At 36.0% G+C, this 22,808-nt stretch overlaps 1 protein-coding gene across 14 annotated transcripts in view; it reads right to left on the bottom strand.

The window, feature by feature from the left end:
• The window catches only part of PPFIA2 (PTPRF interacting protein alpha 2), a 463,335-nt gene that overhangs the window by 30,877 nt on the left and 409,650 nt on the right, over positions 1-22,808 (bottom strand). For all 14 annotated transcript variants that reach the window (XM_081060602.1, XM_081060606.1, XM_081060596.1 and 11 more), the window contains 2 exons: positions 6,709-6,790; positions 2,721-2,921 (listed from right to left, as the gene is read on the bottom strand). In XM_081060602.1, coding sequence (XP_080916728.1) covers positions 2,721-2,921; positions 6,709-6,790 — 283 coding nt within the window. The remainder of the gene's footprint in view (positions 1-2,720; positions 2,922-6,708; positions 6,791-22,808) is intronic.

Genomic DNA, 22,808 nt, shown 5'->3' on the forward strand with positions numbered 1-22,808 from the left:
TGGAAAAGATTATGTATAGGTAATTCATTTAAATATGGAATCAATAAGCATATGAAAAAATTTTAATTTCACTAGTAATTTTAAAACTGTAAATTTAAGCAATGTGATAATCAATGTTGACAAAAGGGAGGGAGAAAGGCTTCACAATACAGTTTGGCAATTAAGGTTCAAAAGTAATAAGAATATAAATGCCCTATACACAAATATCATTATGGAAATGACAACGGTTTATGTGACAATATGAGTATAACTACATGCACATCCATTATGGTATTGTAAATACAATAAAAATTGTTAATTAAGCAAAATGTTAGCGATTTGGTTAAACAAATTATGGTATTTTCATGAAAGAAGTATGGAGCAATTAAAAATATTAGAATTGCATATTTAATAAAATGAGGAAATGAATGCTATATGCTATATTATGCTATATTACTAAGTTTTAAAAGCAAAGTACAAAGATAATATATCATGTAAAATAACTCATCTTTATAAAAATATAAAGAAAATAGACTGGAAAGTTCTCTATCAAAAAACGAATAGTGAAAAGAAAATAATAGTTAACAAATAATAAATTACCAGTCTTTCAAATGTTAGGTCCTCTTTCAAGCCAATTCAACCAGAAGTGAGTTCTCCTGCTATGGAATTCCACAGCACTTTACATCTGTCTCACATTTACACATTAAAATATATTATCTCCTACTAAACCTACTGGTGAGCACATCTCACTTTCCGTACTCTAGTAGCCGTCTCTGAAGTCAGGGGTCATACATATTTCATATCCTCTGCAATGGTGGGAAGGGAGGCTTGGACAATCATCTTTTGTTAGATGACTATTTACTAACTATGTACAATTGTCCAGGCACTGAGTTAAGGCCTGAAGAGTACGGGAAATCTGGTAATGCTCCTGCTTGGCCTCGTGGCAGGATAAATCAAGGAGAGAAAATTGTAAAATGGTTTTTATAAGTATGCAGAGAGGTAACTCAGGCACGGAAGCAGACCCAGACTTCAGAGCTCAGTGAAAGCTTTTTAGAGGAAGGACATTCAGGGATCTTTAAATGAAGGATGAGGTAGGGAAGGATGGTGATCCTGGAATGTGAAGAATGTTCTGTTCCAGGCAGAAGGAAGAGCAATTGCAAAAGTTGGTAATCAACCCAAAACACAGAAGTTTAGGAAACTGAAAGCAGCTCTGTGTCGTTGGGGTCCTGACCTGAGGAAATAAAGCCTTTGAGGTGAACTGACCCTAGATCGTGAAGAGAGACTCACAAGCCCTTTTTGCCTTTGACTATTCTTTAAACAACTGAATATTCTCTTACCTTTAAGAGTCTGTGATTTAAATTCCTTAGTTTGCTTAGACATTCTTAGAGAAATAGTACTTAATCATTCTTTTTCCATTCAGAGATGAATTAGGATGCTAAATAGAAATGATAAAGTATATTCTATTTTTCCATCTCGAAGTTGGGACTTCTAATGCTCTTAACTTTACAAGGCAAGGACTTTGTAACAATTCTGTGTGCGTTTGCTCTTGGGAGTAGAGTGTCTATACTGACCAGATATTTCTCTCTCAGTTAGAAATTATTTGGGAAACGATCAAATTTCAATTTGGTTTACAATAACTGTTTTAATGGCCTGTTATTTTAAGCATATTATAAATTATTTTTTAGCTTGAGTAATACTTCAGCTATAGTATACAGAATTTATATACATTGGATAATAATATTGTAAATAAGAATTTGTTAAGTTGTATATATTTTCCTATGTGCTATTTAGGAAGAAGTTAAAATAGAATTATGAAAGAAAAACATTTTTAAATTTGACATTGTATTTCTGGCATTAGAATCTAGTATACTGGGAAGGAATGTAAGGGTAGATACAGTAAAAATGAAGCAAATTATCTAAAACTGTTTAAGATCACATACAAAAAGTTATACTCAAGTATAACTAGTTTTGTGCCTGAAAACTGCAATAAAGTAATACCACTTTTCTATCTTTTATCCAGTACTCAAATTTACCCCCTCTTCCATATTTTATTATTCGGCGTAAGACATGGGACCAGAGAAATCCAGTTAACATCAGAAGTCATATCCTTTATCATCAAAAGATATAACGCAGGGATGAATACAGAAAGAATGAATATTATTTGGGAGTTTTTCTTAGTATTTGAATTTGTCACCTGGTATGCATTTTTAGACATTTTGGTCTTTCCTAATATTAAGATTAGGACAAAATCATGAGAAGAATAGAAATGTATAAATGAGAAGCAAATAGATGTTGAAGGAAGGTATTCCACTTGGTATTTATAAAACATCAAATATCTTTGTAATTTCATAATTATGAAAACTGCTTCCAAAGTGGTATAAGTATTGCATCTTCAGAAAGCAAGAATGCCAACAGCTCATCTCCTGAGATGGTGAATGATATTAAAAAAAGGAACACCCTGAAAAAGAGTTAACTTGGGGTCTTGTTGCTTGGGAGAAAAACCTAAACTTTAGAGACTCTCAAAAGTCTATCTGAGTTGCAGCCTTCAAATCTAACAGGAATCACAACACCTCAGTTGAAAACGTATTAAAAATAGCAGTGAGGTAAATGAAGAGCAGACTAACTCTCTTCAGAATAATTCATGGTGGCATGGACATGTGTGCTGCCACTTTTTCTCTCTGTGGACTCCAAGATGCTATTTGCCCATCACTGGGAGAGGGAAGGAACACACACAGACTCACTGTTCGGGATGTCGGAGGAGCGGAAGGACTTGTGAGGGACACCATCTCCTGGATCGCGAGTCGGAGTTTTAAGCGGTGCAGAGGGTTGCTGATCCCAATTTCTCTCTGGATCTCAGTGTCTGATAAAGCAGACATTATGGCACCACTTTTTACGTTAGCTCGGCAGGCTGCCACGTACCAAGCAGGCATTCCTAACCAGAGCTGTTGGACAGAGAAAAAAATACGTACATATATTATAGCAATAATTAAAGTTTAGTGTCTCTTACGTACGAGGCATTATTCTAAGTAACCTGCATGTAAGAAGCCTTTTATTGTCACCATCCTATGAGATAGAGGCTATTATTATTTTCCCCAGAGGAGACAGATGCAGAGACATTAAGTAATTTATTAAAAAATACTAGCTGGGAAATGATGGAAATAAAAATTTCAAATCAAGTCCCTGGGGTCCACACTTTAACATCTATTTTTTATTATTAGGGATAAAAATAATAGCTATATGACACTAAATCCCCCCTTGGGGTTAGGACAAGAACAGCTACAAGCTGCATTTGGTCAATGTGTGTGTGTTTTGTTTTTTTTAAACAAATGTCTTCAATTTATAATTCTCCTTTGGAATTCTGAGTGCAGAGGAATTCTGTCACAGAAGGAAACAGTTCTGCTACCCCCAGCCATGATTTTGGTCAAAGCTTGCAGTGTAGCTGAGCCACGTTTCTCACATACCAACCTATGATATCATGTGACAGTTGCATGAACTTCATTCGATGTTCTATATGAACGTATTTTTGACGAATGAACTACGCTAATGAAAGACACTACAGTTATAAACATCTAGAAAACGTTAATTAAAGAGTAACATGGATAATGCATTCGAAATGGGGGGTTCCGACTTCCCAACTGCAATACCCTTGAGGGGCAACTGAATCAGTAGGGCAATGAGGAGAGCACAGGATATGGCATGACACCCACATGCATGTGCTGGCATCTGAATTACATCGCCTTAAACGAAGACTATTCTCCCCACTTTCCATCCATCATGAGCTATGGGTGAGAAGCCATACTTCTTCCTTAGCTATGAGTCAGAAATGGGGCACATGAAAGTGAACAGTTTAAACCTTGGCTTTTCAATGTCCAAAATACTGATTTTTTTTTGGGGGGGTGCTATTGTATTTGTTGATATGAACCAATTGAGCTAAAAGAGAGAGAGCTTTAGAGTGAGAAAAGTGAAGAGAGGAAGAGAATGGAGAAAAACTAGACATCAGCCAAATACAATGCCAAAAGCACTAGGCCAAGAAACAGAAGGCCTGGACTGTGAGTCCTTCCCTGTCATTGGTGAATCATATAACCCTCTAAACCTCAGCCTTATTTTTCTCACTTGTAAAATGAAGGGATTCAGCTTTATTATTCTAAAGCATTGTGTTAGGCACCTTCTAAGACAGGTCTCAATGATCTCCTCCTGAGATTGCTGCTCTTCTCTAATCCTCTCTCTTTCAGTGTGGACTGGACCGAGTGGCTTATTTCTAAGGAACAGACTATGATGAAAGTGATGGGATGTCACTTTCCAGGTTAGGTCACAAAAAGACTGTGGCTTTATTCCGGCTAATTCTCCCCCACCCCACCCTTTCCTCCTGGACTCCTCACCCTGGGAGAAACCAGCTGCCATGTGAGTAGCCCAGTGGAGATGCCCACATGGCAAAGAACAGATGTTTCCAGCCACTAGTTAGCAAGAACCTGAATCACAACTAGTGAAAACATGATACACTATTCTCCCCAAGTCAAGCCTTGAGATGACTGATGCCCTGGCTTAGACGTTAATTGCAGCCTTGTGAAAGACTTTGAACAGAGGTCACATCTAAGTCACATCCAGATTTCTAACCCATAGAAGCCATGAGGAAAGTAAATGCTAAGTTTGGAGATAATTGGTTACATGGTAATAGATAACAAATACAGATATCCTTTTACTTAAAAAAAAATTACCATATCGGAATGCCACTTATCTCTGTAGGGGAAACAAACAAATAAACAAAAAGCCAAATTTCTGAGTCAGTGTGGCCTCCATGTGACTGATATAAAAGAAAGGAGACAGAGGCTCTAAGTACAGTGCATGACTGAATCATTTATCCACACTCCCAGCACGTTAGGCACAAGGAATGGGCCTTACCTTACAATTAGAGATGACCGAAGATGGGACTTAACTTCCTAGTTTATAAAGTCAAGTTGTTCAAAATAACTAAACATCTAAACATACCGTTGCTGTACCCTAATCATATTTTACCTCCTCTCGTCAAACAAGATATTTGGATTTACACACACACACACACACACGCGCACGCACACATTGTGAAAATTTTGGATTTACCCAAATGCTTGCCAATACATTGTAACCAATGTCATCCCTGATTAGGCTTTTAAGTTTTTGATGTGGACTAATGAGGTGGGAAACATCAGACTTACTTCTCTGCATGGTTCTTAGCAGGCTGTGCACACAGGAGGTGCTAACGGAGGTGAGAGTTAAGAGCTCTCATTCACTAGATTATCCAACTCATTCATTTTGTTTATTCCATTTTCTAATTTGAGTCACTTTAGGAAACACATTATGAGTACTTTTTGTGTGCTCAGGATAGGTTCAATTAGCACAGACTTAACTGCCTGTCATATTGTAGCCCTTTAATGCCAGTAAATCTTTTTCATTTTTATTTTATTCTGTTTTTTTTTTTAATTAAAAGGATTGTTCACCACTTGCCAAAATAGCAGCTAACTCTATCAGAGTATTGCTCATTTTATTGGAGTGGGACTGAACAAAGAACTGTTATCGATTTTGAGGTATGCTTCCTTAAGCATTTTGTCTTATGGTTGATTTTTAAAATACAGTAACTTTAAAGACATGCTTGGAAGAAGCAGCTCTGATTACTAAAATGCTAAAAATTCCCTGACTGATATGAGAGAATAATATAAAGCAAGACACATGCCTCTTTCACGCAGTCCAAGAAAAATAGCAAAGCATGTTTTCCCGTCGATCTATATATAGGACCATTTTTTAAATCGAAATGGGTTTTAATTTTTCCTCATTGGTTAATTTGTCAGCTCTGGATATGACATGCTAATGAAGGTGGATGATATAATTCCAAGCCATTGAAAACAATGAGTTCTAATCGGCTCTGCCAGGGAGGAAAAGCCTATATTCTTCTTTGCCCTGACTTTGGCATATCCTACTAGCAGCCTGCCGAAGCCCACTATAGAGAACGGAATGGGAGGGGCACTGACCACTACTGATAAGTAGCATGAAGGGTCCCTCTGTGGTCAAATATGTACTTCCTTCACTGTCCCAGTTGGCTCCTGCTGCCACCCACACTGTTCAGGTGTTACTTAATTTTTCCAGACTCCTGTGTCGTGCAGGAAATGCTGAAGATAGTCCTTGTTTCATTATACCATTCAGTTTAGACAAAGATGGGAAGAAGGGATAAGCCTTCTGCTTTTATTCCAAGACAATTTCCAAGTGTCTAAACCTAGCGCTCCTAGGCTCTAGATAATTAGGTCCAGGAATTTTACTACAAATAAAGGAATGGTTCTCTATGCAGTTAGGTGGCAGTAACATGTTGGATTACACAGAAGTGCTAAATTAAATACGGAGATTGCTCTCTCTGTAACCTGCTGATGAGAAAGGACTCTGGACTGATGGCCTGGGACAAATGTTTTCTTGCAACAACAGAAGTGTGGCTCAAAAATCATTTCTTCTCTTACTCTAGACATGAACAGGGAAGGATTTAGAGACACTTCCTTTTATCCCACTGAGAGCATCCTGTCACAATCACAAGAAAGCAAAAGAGTAAAATCATGATGTCCATGGGTCCCTAGATAAAGGAAACATGCCCTTTCTGAGCTATTCTAGGCTTTTGGAAAACTGACTTCAGGAACCTGCCTTCATCTGTCTCTCTGAAAATATCACATTATTAGTGATTGATTTAAGAGCCTTCTGGTTTGATTCACTTACCTCTAACCATGCTACTACAGTGGGCCCATCCCACTGGGCAAAAGGTAATCCCTTTCTTCGAGCTTCTTCTAAAAGTTCGTGCCTGAAGTATATAGCAAAGATTATTAGTCAGGAAATATGGAAAAAAGATGGATGTGATTATTTTTAATTGCATTATTTAAAAAAAAATCCTTTTTAAACTTTTTTATGAGATAATATAAAACAACAGAATTCCTTTTTCCTTTGAGTAATACAGGCCAACCACTAAACTAAGAAGCTGAATTATATTATCAGCAAATATCCCTTAAATAAGAAAATGGCCCACATGTTCAATCATATATTATGGGATGTAAATGCAGCTTCTTCCATCTGCCTTGCTTGCATCTCCTTATTATTTCAATGGCAGAGAAAATGCCTGTATAGAGAGGCAAAAGATAAATTTGATCATTTTAGCCCCAAATGATGCACTTAATTATAGCATGCTCTCTGGGTCCAGGTGGCGACCCAATGAGTCAGTTCTTTGTCTAGACTACAAAATTACTTTTCATTTGAAGAGAACTCCAAAGTAAATTGACTTCCATGACAACAAAGCAATGTAAAGTGTGAAATTCTACAGTGCACTTATTTTCATTTATAATCACTTCTTTTTGTAATGAAATCAAAACACTTTAATGACAACAAATGGCTGTTTCTGACAACAGACCATTGTAAAGAGCCTTGACAAATGCATCTTTAATCACTGTCCCTACTACTGAGCCTTTAGCATTGACATCCATTTACAACACCAATTTGAGATTGCCATTATTGAAGCAGCAAGTTTGTTTTCTTGAAACTCAAATTGATATATCCCTGGCCAGGATTATACTGGAAAATGTATTCTCCGTTCTTAGTATGCTTTGATCTTACACACAAATGATAAAACACGTATATACTTGCTTTATTTTGAATGTGTGTCTTTTATGCTTCATTTTAGGAATCCATCAATATCATATATAAACTCCAATATGAAGCATTTGATTATTTTCTATTATCAATTAATTAACTGCTTATCATGGTGGACTATAATATGTTAAAATATATAATCAATGGTGCCTTTCAACATGGGAGATTTTTGTGTTTGCAGAGGACGCTACCAACAAAAATGCAGTGTGAACAATAAGGAGAAAAACCAAAAATTGAAGTTATAGTGGCTGAAGAGACACATAAATCAACTGCTGTTTCATTGGATGGGATGGCAAGGAAAGCATGTGTAAGTTCCGCAAGTAAGTTGTTCAGCACCCGGGAAAGGGAACAGCGACACTGGTTTTCTGAATCCAAATGAAAACTAGAAGGGTATTCCCCATCTGGCTTGCTCTACCACTACTCATTCCCTTAGGCTTCCCCATGACATTCCTTCTCAAAAAGCAGATTCAAATAGCCTAAACTCACTGTGACAGATACATTGATAGAAATGGGTTAAAGGGACCATCAGTTATTAACACCTGTGTGAACTGAGACCTGTGGAAATAGAAACATGGACACAGTTTCCCAGGAGACCCCTAGTTGTATAGAAAAAGTAAACATATGAAACTGTCTGAAAACATAGTATATATAAATAGATCTTAATAATCAAAGATGCACATTATGAGTGTGAGGATTTTGGAAAATGGGCTAATCACAATGGAAATAATTGGCAAAATCTTTGTGGCAACTGAGTTGGCTTTGAAGGGCAGGTACTAAGGACATGGGAATGGCCTCCCAAGCAGGATAAGCAGTACGAGTGGAGGCGCAGAGGCAGGACTGAGTGTGGAATATGTGCAAGACAATTTACAGTAGACCTCCACAAAGCTGAAGAGCATTATTAAGAGTTGTGATATATTCATCAGGGAAAGGGATACTTTCAGTTATGTGACAGGTAGGAGAGCAGCACTGAAGGGCAAGAGACAAGTTGTTTTGTACATTTAGTTAAAAAGCAAGTAAATATGCCCTCAACATCTAGGAAGCACATAACATGTTCACAAGTGAATTATATGAGCTGTACAAAAGCCATTTTAATGAGAACATTTTAGTAGTGAATGTTCTGATTAGAACTTTCCCAAAATACACCACATAAGCTATAGTGATCCTGTTAAACCTTAAGTCAGATGATATAACTTCTCTGTTCATGCTTCATCAATTAATCTCTGTATCACTGAGAATAAAAGCCAAAAAACAGCTGTTGGAATCCACCCTACTCTCTTCATCTCTCCAACTCAATTACCATCTCGCTCAGCAACACTGGTTTCCTTACTGTTAACTGGAAACAGTCCAGGCCTTTTTCTGTCTCAGGACCTTTGCACCTGCTGTTCCCTCTGTCTGAAATCCTTGTTCCCTCCATCTCCACAAAGCTTACTCCCTCACATACTTTTAATCTTTACTCAAATATCACTTCTCTTTGAATATCTCTTACCCTCCCTCCCATAACCTCCCCCCAGACACTCCATATCTCTATTCCTTACTTTATTGTTTTCATGACACTTCTAAAATGAGTGTCATTTATTCCTCAATCTGTCATCTCTCAATAGAAAATAAGTTCAAGAAGGACCAAAGTTTCATATATTTTGTTTAGAGGTGAATTTAAAAGATCTAGAACAAGGTTAGGCACAGAAGCTGTACGCAGTAAATAGTTGTGAATGTTGAACATGTCAGTCATTACTTATATTCAGGTATTTTTTATTTCAGCAAGTTGAATCCCATAATTTTTTAGTCCATTTTTTTTTTTTTAGTCAGTTTGTCAGAACAGTACCTATTCCAGGTAATTCCAAGAGTCTGACCTGGTTTGGGATCCCTGATGGGAATCTGGTGAAGAGCCAATCTAATGTGCTCAAATAACTCTATTACTTTTCTGAAGAGAAATTCAATCATACAGTTGTTTGGAAAATCATTGGCCCTTGAAAAAGTGTGTGTGTGTGTGTGTGTGTGTGTGTGTGTGTGTGTGTGTTTAAACACCTACTTTCATAACTGTAGTAAGAGTATGCAAAGATAATGAGATAAAGGAGCCCAAGTTCAGTGGAATCCGCTCTTTGGTTCCCAGCTGGCAGGGCTAAAGCCCACGTAGAGACCTCTGAACTGCCACATTTGAAACTGGATAGATGGGAAGATTAGGAGTGGGTGGCTGGGTTTTACATCAGGACCGTGTGCTTTATCATGTCAGCACCACACCTGTTTTCCCTTAACCCAAGGGTAGTATCAGTGGTGCAGAGAAATGCATTGACATTTTTGAAGCAATATTACATTGAATTCTTCTTTCTTATACAAAAAAATGTGAACCATTCAGAATTTATAAGAGACATGGTTCTGGGCATAATGGCTTGAGAGAGAAGCATTGTGACCAAAATAAAGCAACACAGACAATGCTATAAAAGTTGGAAATCACTGAGTTTAATATATGATGATTTCCTAACAAATCATGAAGGTTAAGGGTGGCATTAATTGTATGGGAGAATGCCTGCTGTCATCAGACATTTGAGAGTTACTGTCAGAGAAATAGCGACCTGCACTGTTTCGGAAATACTAAAACACACAATTGATTTGGCTCAAACAGGCATTTTGGATATACTAGAGTCCTCTGTTTGTCTAGCCATGTATGGGAAGGTATGCATTCTCTCTGTACCCCAGAGTCTACTTGTTCAAAGGTCAAGTGACAGCTCTTCAAGAGAGATGCTGGAATCACTTTCCCTGGTACAAATTTGAGTCTGAAAAGAACTGTATTTCTATCCAGGCCTGAAGAAACATTTTTGTTTTCTTTTCATTTATGTATTATTATCTTTTTTTTCCAATCTACTATTCCATCATACTTTCCCAAATGAATCACTACCGTTATGGGCATACATTTTTGTTTTAAGTTTTGGACTAGATTTTAGAGGCCGTCAGTACCACTAACTTTAGAGGATGTGGGATGTGTAAGGCACAGAGTTGTCATCACCTGTGTGAAAACTCAACAAAGAAAAACAGTAATTGTAAGGGAAAGGCCATTTGGAATCAGAAAAACTGCTGAGTCATCGAGTATTGTCAAGAACTACCATCTGGTCTGCAATGAAGAATGCTGTCGGATCCTCCAAAGGCCTCAGACTCTCTTGATGGAGGTCTCAGTGAGTTATTGCAACGGGAATGTGACACATTAAGAAGGTCCAACACGTGGTGAACACTCAGCTATGTGAGTAAAATTTGCAAGTCCGTTCATCAATGTGCAGAGGGAAGCCCGTGCTTGCTATGCCTGATCCGAGGACAGGAACAAAGTGTGGGCACCCTAGTAATAACCAGGCCTGAGGAGTTCTACACAAAGAATCAACAGTATCTAAAAAACGTAAATAACGCAAGAATATTTGCCTGGCTTGTAGTGTCTAACTCTTAATCCAGACTAACTTGAGCAATTATGATTTTGTTTAAATGACTCTCAATCCAAATGGAAGTGACTGGCTCCTTTGGTTTAGGTTTTATGTTGTCCTTCAACTATGACAGTTTTGACCTAATCGGTGGAGCATGCTTGTATTTGTAAGCCATGTTTTTGCTACACTAAATCATGTCCACATGCCTCCCCGTCTAGTCTTCCCACTCACTTTATCTTGATTTTTCAGGATACAACAAAAATAATTCCTCTCTGAAGCCATCCTTCCCTAACTGCTGAGGCAATATTTACTATTTCCTTTTATGGACTCCATAGTACTAAGCAAAATGTAGAATACCTTTATGTTTTTTTGAGTCAGATATTTGGTTGATTTTATTCTTTGTTTGCAAAAATGCAAAACCTGGCACATAATCGGTCTATAAAAATCAGATGCCTGGCTGCCTAACCAACTCAGTTAGTTCCAGGCATACAAAGTCCCTTTTCTCATGCCCTTAGAGTAGGCGGGAACAACTTGTAAATCAACAAATTAAATAAAATGTTAAACTCAGAGATGAAGCTTTATCTGTTATTCAAAAAAGTCATAGACCTTTTTTGGGGGCCGTTAAGTCTGTCCCACATTCTTCCCAAAGTGGATGGTTCATCGTTTTCAGCAAAAACAGACTTTATTTTCAGACTATTTAGCCGAGGGTGCTATTTTGGGTCTGCCAATTTGTGATCTGACTATCGAAATACCACACAATACCATTTCTTCTGTCACCGGGGGTGGCCGTTTCAGACACCTTCTATTTAATGCCTGTCCATTTCCCCTTCATACTTTTTATTTCTTCTTCCTTTACTTTTTATTTTTACTGCCATCATACTTTTTCCTAAGCCTTTTAATGTGTCTCTATGTCTCTCGGCTTCTTGCCCTTCCAATACTCTGCTATGAAAAAAAAAAAATCTGCCATCATAGCAGAGAAAGCAATATAGTGGTCTCTAAAATAAGATCGCTTGGGGTGTTTTCCTGGCGCTCTCGTCTTAGCTGTGAATCCACAGACAAGTCTTTACCTTGTTTTGCCTCAGTTTCCTCATCTGTAAATGATAACAGTGCTGACCTCAGAGGGTTGGCATGAGAGTTAAATAAGAATATATATATATTCTTATTTATATATATATGTATTTATATATATATATGAATATATATATTCATATATATATATATTCATATATATATATGAATATATATGTATATCTATCTATCTATCTATCTATCTATCTATCTATCTATATATATATATATATATATATATATAATGAAATTACAACAGTGACTTGCACAAAGGAAATAGCCAGTATACGTGACTACTTATCATCACAGCACTGTCTTTTGAAAATCTCCAGTGGTTCCTCAACTGTACAAAGGGTAATCCTGGATTCCAAAGACGAATTTAGTCTTCATTTACCTTTCTTTATCTCATTTTCCCTTACTTTTAACCAGAATTAAAAAACAAACCAAACCCCCTCCCCTTATTTTGGCAAATAATTTGCATATGACTAATCCCATCTTTGCAAGTACTATTTTCCAGAGCTGATAAGTTTTTTCCCCTTCTTTGACTATCAAAATCTTACTGTTTGCCTAAATCATGGCCCTCTCTTTTATTTTGTGATCATCTCAGGCCATAATGACTCTTTTATCCTTGAAAATCTGAAAATGTATAGTGTCAGCTTCATCATAGAGACTGGATTAGAGCCTTATTCATGGGCCTCATGTCCCACCCAGGACTCTACAGTCCTGGAGATGAGAGTCTGCTCTTTCATTGCACAGTGCCCTTTTCTTTGCATGATCTAGCCAAGAGTATCTTTTGAAAGATTGCTATATTGTAATCCATAAAACTCTCAGTGGTGGATCCATGATCATAGGACAATTTTTAAGTATTCTCCATTTTGGTTGCTATCCAACTACTTATTGAATCTTAAAAAGGAGTAAGAATTTTGCTTGGTTATTAGCCAGGTTAGCTGCAGAAAGAGATACAAGTGCCCTCGCTAACATTAAGTAAGATATTTTGAAAACTGATTACAACTACAGCTTCTGTTCAAACCCCTATTTGTCCATGGCAATGGACTCCCAGAGTCTGTCTTAGCTTTGGGATTCCCCTACTTCCCATTCTTTTTCTAACTTCCAGTGAGACTTACCTATACACAATTATTTCTGTAAGATTTGCCTGTTTAAAAACCTCCCCCTTGTCCTGAAAATAAAGGTCAAATATCTTAGCATGGCTAAAAAGACCTTTCGTGACCTGGCCCCTGGCAGTCTCTCCAGCTTCAGCTCAATCAGTACTGAAGTACTTGTCATTACCCAAATACCTCATAACTTTTTATGTGTCTTTATATCCTGCCCGGAACACCCTTCTTTGCACCATTTCCATAGCAGATTCATACTTACCCATCAGCCACAGCTCATGCATGCCTTACCCTTCCTGTTAAGATGTCAAGACCTCTCCCAGGCAGAATTAATTTTCTCTTCTACACAAATATTATAACTTGTATATATTCCAGTTATTACACTTATTATAAAGTGTAAAATTTTACTTAAATGTAATTTACTCTCATTTAAAATTTTACTTAAATGTAATTAAATTGTACTGCGATTTAATACAGTGAGTACTATAATAGAGATTGATCTCACGTGCTCTCTTAGTCATCTGAACCACTTCATATTCTTCTGAGCTATAACATCACAGTTTGAAAGAGCAAAGTTCCGTATGCAGACACATTAGGGATCCCAAGTAGTAATAACTAAAATACACTCGTCACTTACTACCTGTGAAGCACTATCCTTAGTATTGTTATGTATAATTCACTTAATCTGTACAACAATCCAGTAAGATATATACTGATACACATTTTCAGATGAGGACACTGAAGAATGAAGGCCACTGGATCACAGAGTCAGCGAGTGGCAGAGCCAGAATTCGAGCCCCGACGACCTGGCCACAGAGTCAGCTCTCTTAACCCCACACTATCTGTTAGCTAATTAGCCTCTCTAAACTTTTCATAACTGAAAAAGGATAGTAACACCCACCTCATTGTTAGTATTAAATGAATGATATTCTCCCACCTTTATTTCTGCTCTTATTCATTTATATTTAGAAATGGCATACATTTATTTGACCTCCTGGCATTTAATATGTATGCATATAGTGTTTATCCCTTCACTATCACACATTTCAGTCCTCAACACTGTAAGAGAAAAAAGGAGCCCTGGCCTTTCTTTTGTTGCTCCTCCCTAATAATAGGTTCTGTGTTTTGGGCAGAGGAAGGAGGGTGGCCACATGTGTAAAATCAGGATGGAAAAGCTGCATTTGTTGTCATTTGTTTCAGTTCAATCAATTTTCTGTAATTGTAATACAAAGTAAATCTCTGGTTGAAAAAATTTATCCTTAGGGCTTATAAATAAGTGCTTAGTTATTGATAGAGCCAGAAGGAATAACTATGTGGCTCAATAAAAAACAAAACAAAACAAAACAAAAAAACAAGAATAAAAGTCAAATTACTTGACATTTGAATCTACTTCTTAACAGTGAGGCACATAGAATAAATCTGCCTAATGTGATACTAACAATAAATTTACATAGATCCCATGCCTTATTAATTGCAAACTGTATCTTGTTCCATTAAAATTCAACAATCAGGAGGGTAAATAGGATATGATCTCCTCAAATTTCAACCAGAAAATGGGCTATCATTCTATCATTCAGAAACCCACACCTGTTGATAAATTCTGTAAAAATAAAAGATACATATTTGAGAAATATTTGAAATTCTGGTCAGCAAATGTAAACAAAGTATGGTACCCCTTAAATTTTTTTTAATATCTGCAAGCTGAAAATGAGTATCTTAATTAACATAATTATTCTAAACTGAATTACAAATCTCAGTCAGGTGCTTCAGAACATTGATTACCTAAACATACATATTTAGCTCCATAAAATGAAGACTTTCAAATCCAACATTAACACAGTTGGCTTGAGTGTGAAAGCACAGCACACTGGGATTTTGTGTGTGTGCAAGTGTAAGAATATGTTTTTATGAGTCCTATAATAGCACATTTTCACATGCAGTGCATATAAAAGTCCATTATACATTTAAGTAGTATTTATTTAGATTCTAAGAACACATGGAAGATTGTTTAGAACTGAAATGATCTGATTACATTAAACCCAGAGTTCATACTAAAACCTTTTTTTCTTCAAGCTGCTCTGAAATGGAGGGCACAGTTTCAGAAAATAAATTGAATTTATTTCTGAATTTCTTCATCATTTCTTTACTCACTTTATTTTGAATTTAATCGCTTTCAGAACCATTAAAAATGTATAAACATACACACAAACACACGCACATACACACGCACCAATGTGTTAGAACAATAAATTACTCATGCTGTTATTGAAAACTAGAGGAGCATGTGTTACTTTCCATTAAACAATTTCACTTTTGGAAGACAGTGGTCTGTCCTCCCAGTCACTTCCTGATGGTAAACTGGAGACTTACTAGAGGAACACTGGTAAATTTTCAGGTTATTTGCCTACCATTTAGACTAAATTGCTTTAGTACTTCATCTAATTTTGAGCCCTCTTTCTTTCAGGTTTGAAGTTTACAGTTTCCATGCTTCTGAGGTTATTCATATTTTCTCATACTCTTGTGAATTTTAGGATTTTGATAGTAATATTAGTAAGTACAGAGAATATAAGCCAGTCACTCAAGGGTATGCAGCAAACAAGTAGGAATGTTGGGGCTTAAACTCTTCTTTTCTGATTCCTAATTCAATGTTCTTTCCACCTCAATTCTACCCCCATCTTCACGACTTTTAGATTGTCTTCTCCTGATAGTTTAACCTCCTAAGCTTCCTTTTAGCAATCGTAGTAAGGAAATGCTTTTGAGGTCCTAAAATGTTTAAGTTCCAGGAACATGTACAAGACAACAAGAAATTGCATTTTAGAATTAAGACAATTATATCAGCTCCTTAAAATCCACAAATGACAATGTATCATACATACATTCATTATTTTTTCAATATTTTTCATTCAAAAGGGATACAGAAATGAAGTTTTATTTCTTGGGATTATTTTCTTCATGAAACTTAAAAATCATTAGAAAATGGAAGACTAATATTTCAAGATGACATGAAGACAATGTTTTAAAATTCCAGTGTCAGAATAGTTATTATTTTTTAAAAATTAAGATTTTAAAATCTGCATTGAGCCAGCATAGTTGAACAGTACTCTAACCACAGCTTGCTTTGCATTTTTAAGACCACTCATTAGAGCTTTCCTTAATATCATGAATCATCCTAACTGAAGTAAATATTGCATTGTTAAATAATTAGTAGTAGTAACTATAACACAAAATTAGAGTAGGAGAAAATATAACAAATATAAACCATGTTAATGAACTAAGTAATATTACAAAGCACATGACCTTGTATCGGTGCATAAAACATCCGTATAGCCAATTAGTGACATGCTCCATATCTTCCTGGATAATTGTATCTTATTGGAGCCATTTTATTCCCCCTCCCCCATTTTTTTTGCTTTAAATTTAAAAGGAATATGTCTCCCCATCTAAAGTGTTTTAAATAGCTCACCATATTACCAACGCAAAAGTGTACACCAATTTAAATATTTTATAAATAGTATGCATCATTTGTTTCAGTTTGAAGCCTAATTTGTTTTAGAAATAAATAACAAATTCTAATTTCAGTTCAAAGAGCAAGATGTGAAATTTGAAACTGTAGTCTGAATAGTATAGCTCTTTAAAGCTTTAAGAATTACCAGTGCATAGAACAAACATACAAAACCAAATGGTTCAGCCAAAACCAAGGATTACTTCGGAATCTGAGTATAAAAGTTCTACTGGGGAAGACCCAGTACTTAACCCTCTTTACTGAAGTGCAGTTCTAGTAATTGACAAAAACTGTCTCTTGAATATAATGCCGGTGCAGAACCACAGAGCACTAGGGAACACACAGGCAGTTGCAGTGTGTTCACGCATGTAACACAGTCAAAAGTCCCCAAGTAGCACCGGCAACTGTTACTTCAGACTCACTGAGTGCCACACCAACTCCCAGAGAATCACTTGAGAACTAGGGGAAATGATGTCTGGAATGGGTATTGACATGGGTCTAACAGAACTGAAAAAAATGGAAGTGCCTGAAAGGCCAACATAATTAATTTAAATGTGAACATTTCTCTGAACCAATGATTCCTTTTATGGAAATAAATACACTTCACAATTTTTGTTTTAAGTCAGAGGCAGTGCAGCTTGTGTTACAACTGAAAAGAGAAATACGAAAGATAAAAGAAAAAAAGGATGGTGCTGAAAATAAACATGTTCAGCAGCCATTATGATTCAACTTACCCAGATGTGCTTTTCATGAGATGGAGAAGGATGGATGGGAAAGAAAAGCACACAAATGTTAATGGATACATTTCAATCCAAAGAAAGCCATGGAATAAAACAAGAGCATCATTTCAGATGTGCAAAAGCTCAGATATGAGAAAGGTATGGTGTTTATTTTCCCCACCATGACGCACATACTCACTGAATCCAAAACAATGATCAGGCTGAAGGTAGTTCTAATAATTGACCAGTAAGTTTGTCTCTTGAAAATGAGCCACTCTGAAACATGCATGACCCCATTTTTCTCAGCCTCTAGTATACCTCGGGAGGAAACCAGGTGCCTTGTTAAAGAACATTCTTTACCCCAGGCCACTCCTGGGTTATTTTACAAAGAGAAGCAAATAACTTATAAAATGGTGCTCAGATTCTCATACAGCTTTACAAAAGCCTACTGTTAGGCTTCAAGAAAATGTATGGCAGACTTGTGGAGAGGCAGCAACTTGAAGACAGCACTGTTTTGAGCATCAGAACATCTGGATTGTAATTCTCATACATGGTTTGGTCAAAATGACTAGCAGGGTCTGATCTTGAATTTCCTCAGTTTAATTTGGGGCAAGAAGAACTTTGTGCATTCCAGGTTCATAATTTTATTATTCTAACATGCTATAATAATAATTGTTATTTTTATTTTTGTAAATATGTGCCAGTAATTAGAATGTGAGAAAGTGTAAGGGAATTCTATCACACTTCTCCCCTTGTCACACTACTTCCTTTATTTGAGCTGACAAAATAAATGTTGAGTTTGTGCCAATTGAGCCTTTCAATAAAACAACTGTTTGAACAGATATTTATAAATGTTGCGTTGAGGGCAAACACGAACTAGATTAGTTCACCAATATCATCAGAAATCATCACAAAATAACATTGATTTAAATGTAATATTTGAAGGAACCTATTTGTGCCCTGGATATAGTAGAGGCATTGGGAAAACATGGAATTTAAATAATTCAAGAAAAAGCCATGGGAACATTATTTTAAATTTTCTAGACAAGCATAATAGACTAAAAATCTTAGAAAAATAAAACTTTTACTACAACTCATAAAATATATTCAACGTAACAAAATATGAAGCAGAAATTCCTGTCTCAGAAATTAGGCAAGTTGGACATTTCCTTTTTTATTGCATAATCATTATAAAGAAAAGCTTGACGTGGCAATGGAACACTTTGCACGTGCCTCCTCTAAATGCATTCATTCAGAGAAACCATATATTATTTTATTAAATGGGCATTCATTATGGAGAAATGCATATTCTTTGACCTTACCACTGAAACACCTGTGGTGAGCCCTTTAAATTTTCAAATAAACGAAAACATATTTGTCCATACACACTGACATCACATTGTCCTAAGAAATTTAAGGCATATTTTTTACATCATACATGCAACAGAAAGAAAATTAAGACCAAAAAGCGATAGCTTCTAGGTGGTTAAAATGGTTTTCCCGTCAACATACCTGTGAACTCTTTGATGAGCTCTGAAATCAAGGCAGTTTCTGAGCTGTCCACAAACATTGCCCCAAATACTTGGGGCCAGTTACTACCATGGACAGAGTAATTTTCCTTAGCCCACCAGCTATCTAGGCTCTCCAGTAAGACACCCTAGTTAAATCTGCACAAAGTGGAACACTAATATTCTTCACATCTTCATTTGCCATTTTTGAAAATAGAAACCTGCACCAATAAAAGTGGCTTAAATATAAAATGTATGGGAAATGATGAAAACAAACAGGAAACACATATAAAGGTATCACTCAAAAAACATTACTTAAAGTTCTAAAATATTTGTTACCAATTTGTATGTTATCTGATTTCTCATAGTTTTTATGAACTTCTCTTCCACAGCCAATTAATTTAAGAGACATATTGAGCATCTATTTCACTTTAGAATATTAAATATCTCAGCTCATGACTTTCTTAAAAACTATGTTCCGCAAAAGACAAAGAGCTAAAGTCATAGCAACTCTGATTTTGTGGTAATATAAACTCATATCAGAAGTGATATATATTTGCAGATTTTTTTGGTCTCAATAAAGTACTCAATTTTTCTTACTATAAAAACTAATACAGTCTTTCCTACAAGCACTTATTTACAGTTACATATAACTTCATTATTCCTTTCCTCTTTACTCCAGATTGTCAAGGTTATAATAGCAAGAGAGATTCTGTCAAGAACAAATGTTCTTCAGGTAAAACCACTGTAAGTAATAGGCAAACAACAAATTTTAATTGACATAGAAAATAACAGGTTTTACGTTACCATCTAGTGAATAAGATCAAATCCAATTATTTCACAATGTTTTCTTTGGGAACATCAGCATACATTTAGACACAATAAAATATTGCCATCTAATATATGTCTTATATTCCAAAACAGGGGCCTTAAACTTTTCAGTTATTTCATTTTAACCTTCTTGATCTCCTTCTAAATGAATAGGCCTTTATCTGTTTATAAGCGAGTTGACTCTGGATGTAAAACTTCACATGAAATAATCTACCTAATGAGCTTTTTGTATGGAATATAATTGCCTCTTCTTGATTGTAAAGGTTAAAGTTAATAAGTTAGAAATATTTCTAAATCAATTATTAACACCAGTTTGTGGAGTGAATGGATAGTAACTGGAATGGGAAAGTGGAATGAAGAAAGAATTTCTTTCAATAGCTAAAACCTGAGAATGTTTAAATGGTGGTGGCCATAACACAGAATAGAACAGAATTTGAAGATATAAGAACAAGTGGGAAATCAGCACAACGTAACTAAGAAAATGGGAGGGAATGGTTTTAAGTAAAGAGTAGCCTCGTTTTCTGTACTAAGAAGAATGGAGGCAAGAGGTGGTGTGTATTTGGCAATGAATAATTCAGAGTACTCGGTTGTTTTCTTTATTCTCTCCCTCTAAGGTGGAATGTGAGCTCATCTGCCGAAGATAGAGGGTTAAGGCGAGTGGAAGTCTCTAACAAAAGTGGCAGAGGGTAGAAATCAGATTGGCGAAGAGGAAAATACTGGGATTACTGGGCAGTGTTGAATTTCAAATGAATCTGGTACAAAGTCCCTTGCTATAATTTTCCCGAACAGCACAGAGGTGCCCAAATATACACATGTAGATAGAAAATTCACTGGTGGCTGTGGTTATGACATGTGGATGTCACCAAATGAAAGAAGAGTAAAGGAATTTAGGAATTTTTGGTTGTGGTGAAATTATGGACATGGAATCTAAGCTAAATAGGGAAAGAGACAGAGGACAGAAAGGGGCATTGGGAAAGGATACAAATTAAAACACACACACACGATAGTGAAAAAAGCATGCTAAAAGGACAGACCTCAGTTAGGAAGGAATGATATGTTTAAATAAGTAATTTTGGAATCGAATGACTTGGAGGTGATGACAAGATTTAGAATATGTCCATGGGAAGTATCTAACTTGGAACAGAGAATGACATTGAAAGTGATGATGAAACCATGAAACTTAAAGGCTAGGTTGTGAATTGGTAATGTACATGTATATAAGATCACCCAGGGTAATGGCAGAAATTGCTTTATATATAAGGATAGGTGATGGGAAACAGATAAAAATAAATAGCCAAGCACATTCCTAGTGATCCTTATAAATGAAAACAAACAAAAAAACAAGAAAAAACTGGTTCAGAAGTTTTAAGTATGGTTCATCATAACACTACTTTAGAAATAACTTTTCTCTAAAGTTAATATTGACTTCAAGTAGGTAAAGTATCTGAAATATTTTTAAGAGGTTTAGAATCTTCATTGTTCTAAGAATTTTGTTATTCATTTGCCTAGCAAACCTAATCCAGCCAAGCCCAAAATTAAAATTTTGGTTATGTAGAATCTGAAATAACACATTTAATTGTATGTTTGTACACACATACGTATTTTTGAAAGAAAATTCTTTTGGTAAAGACAGTTTCTTTATGCAACCCTGGCAATAGGATATGGATAATCACTGCCCTTCTTAGAAATGTGGAAACAAGGAAGAGAAGCTTGAATGGCTAATTATAAAAAACTACGGGGAGAAACCACAATGTCAGTGACCTTAGGAAAAGTATAATTCAGAGCTAACATAAGATCCTACATTTATTGAAACAATTATGGAGAGTCCTTTCTAGATTAAGATATCCGCATTAAATGTACCTTAATTAGTGACTTTTTTTTTCTTTTAAAAAAGGAACTAAATTGTCAGACACTGACTCTGTTTAAGTTTTACTGGAATGAATAACGTTAGATTGATTCAAACACACATTTAAATTGCTTGTTAGTGATAATCACTATTGTTTTATCAAACTTTGGAATATTATGTCTGGCTAATTACATCAGATAAAAGGGAATTTTATTAACATGGCTACATCTTGTGCTTCGAAACTACCCAACCCCTCGAAGTTTTAAAAAAGATGTTTGGTTTAAATATATTTGTTGCTCATTTTGAAGGATGGGATGGAGTTAGCTAAAGAAACTATCCTCTAGGGGGAAAAATGTGCTACTCTTTTCAGAGTATAAAGATTGAGGGATTCCTTTTTTGACTCCCTTTGTAGACCATTTAAAATAGTATAGGGTATTCAAGGTCCAGCTGAAAGACTGGACTACATAATCTTTAAATTGTGGCCTTCCCTGAGATCCTAAATAATTCAGAGAAAGCCTGGGCTTAGATCTATATACCCTGGTGCCTTGAAAGCCATGCTTTCTCACTTGTGGAAGGAAACAGCAGTTTCTACCTCAAAGGTTTTGTAAAAATTAAGAGAAATAATACCATGCAAAACAGATAGAACAGCACCTAGCATATTATAACTGTTCAAGGCAATTTGTAAATATGTATTACATATAATTATCATCATTACTAAACAAAGGATGAGGAGGAAAATGGGACAGAATAAATGTACACTAGGAGACAGGACGAATCATAAACAAGAAATAGACATTAAGTATATTAACACAATAATATGTGTGGTGGGAAGTAGAGAGAGATAAAGCTGGTGAGATACACAGGGACCAGATAATATAGGGGTTTCGGGGCTATATAAAAGCACCTGGAATTTATCTTAGGGCTGCTAGGGAATGACTGAGGCATTTTAGGCTGGAGCCAAACCACAATTTAGATACCTCTCCTTAGCCAAAGTGTGAAGAATGGATTGCAGGAAAGCAAGACTGGAAGTAGAAAGATTGTTTTAGTATGATGGTCTGAGAAAGGAAAGAAGAAAATAAACATTCTGAGGGATTGTTAAACGACCTAGTATGTGGAGTGATAGTATACGAGTGATAGGGACAGTGTATGGTGATAGTGATACTGCATGGGGGTGACAGTGCTAGTAAGT

Source organism: Rhinolophus hipposideros (genome assembly GCF_964194185.1).
Source record: "Rhinolophus hipposideros genome assembly, chromosome: 9".
NCBI classification, from domain to species: Eukaryota; Metazoa; Chordata; class Mammalia; order Chiroptera; family Rhinolophidae; genus Rhinolophus; species Rhinolophus hipposideros.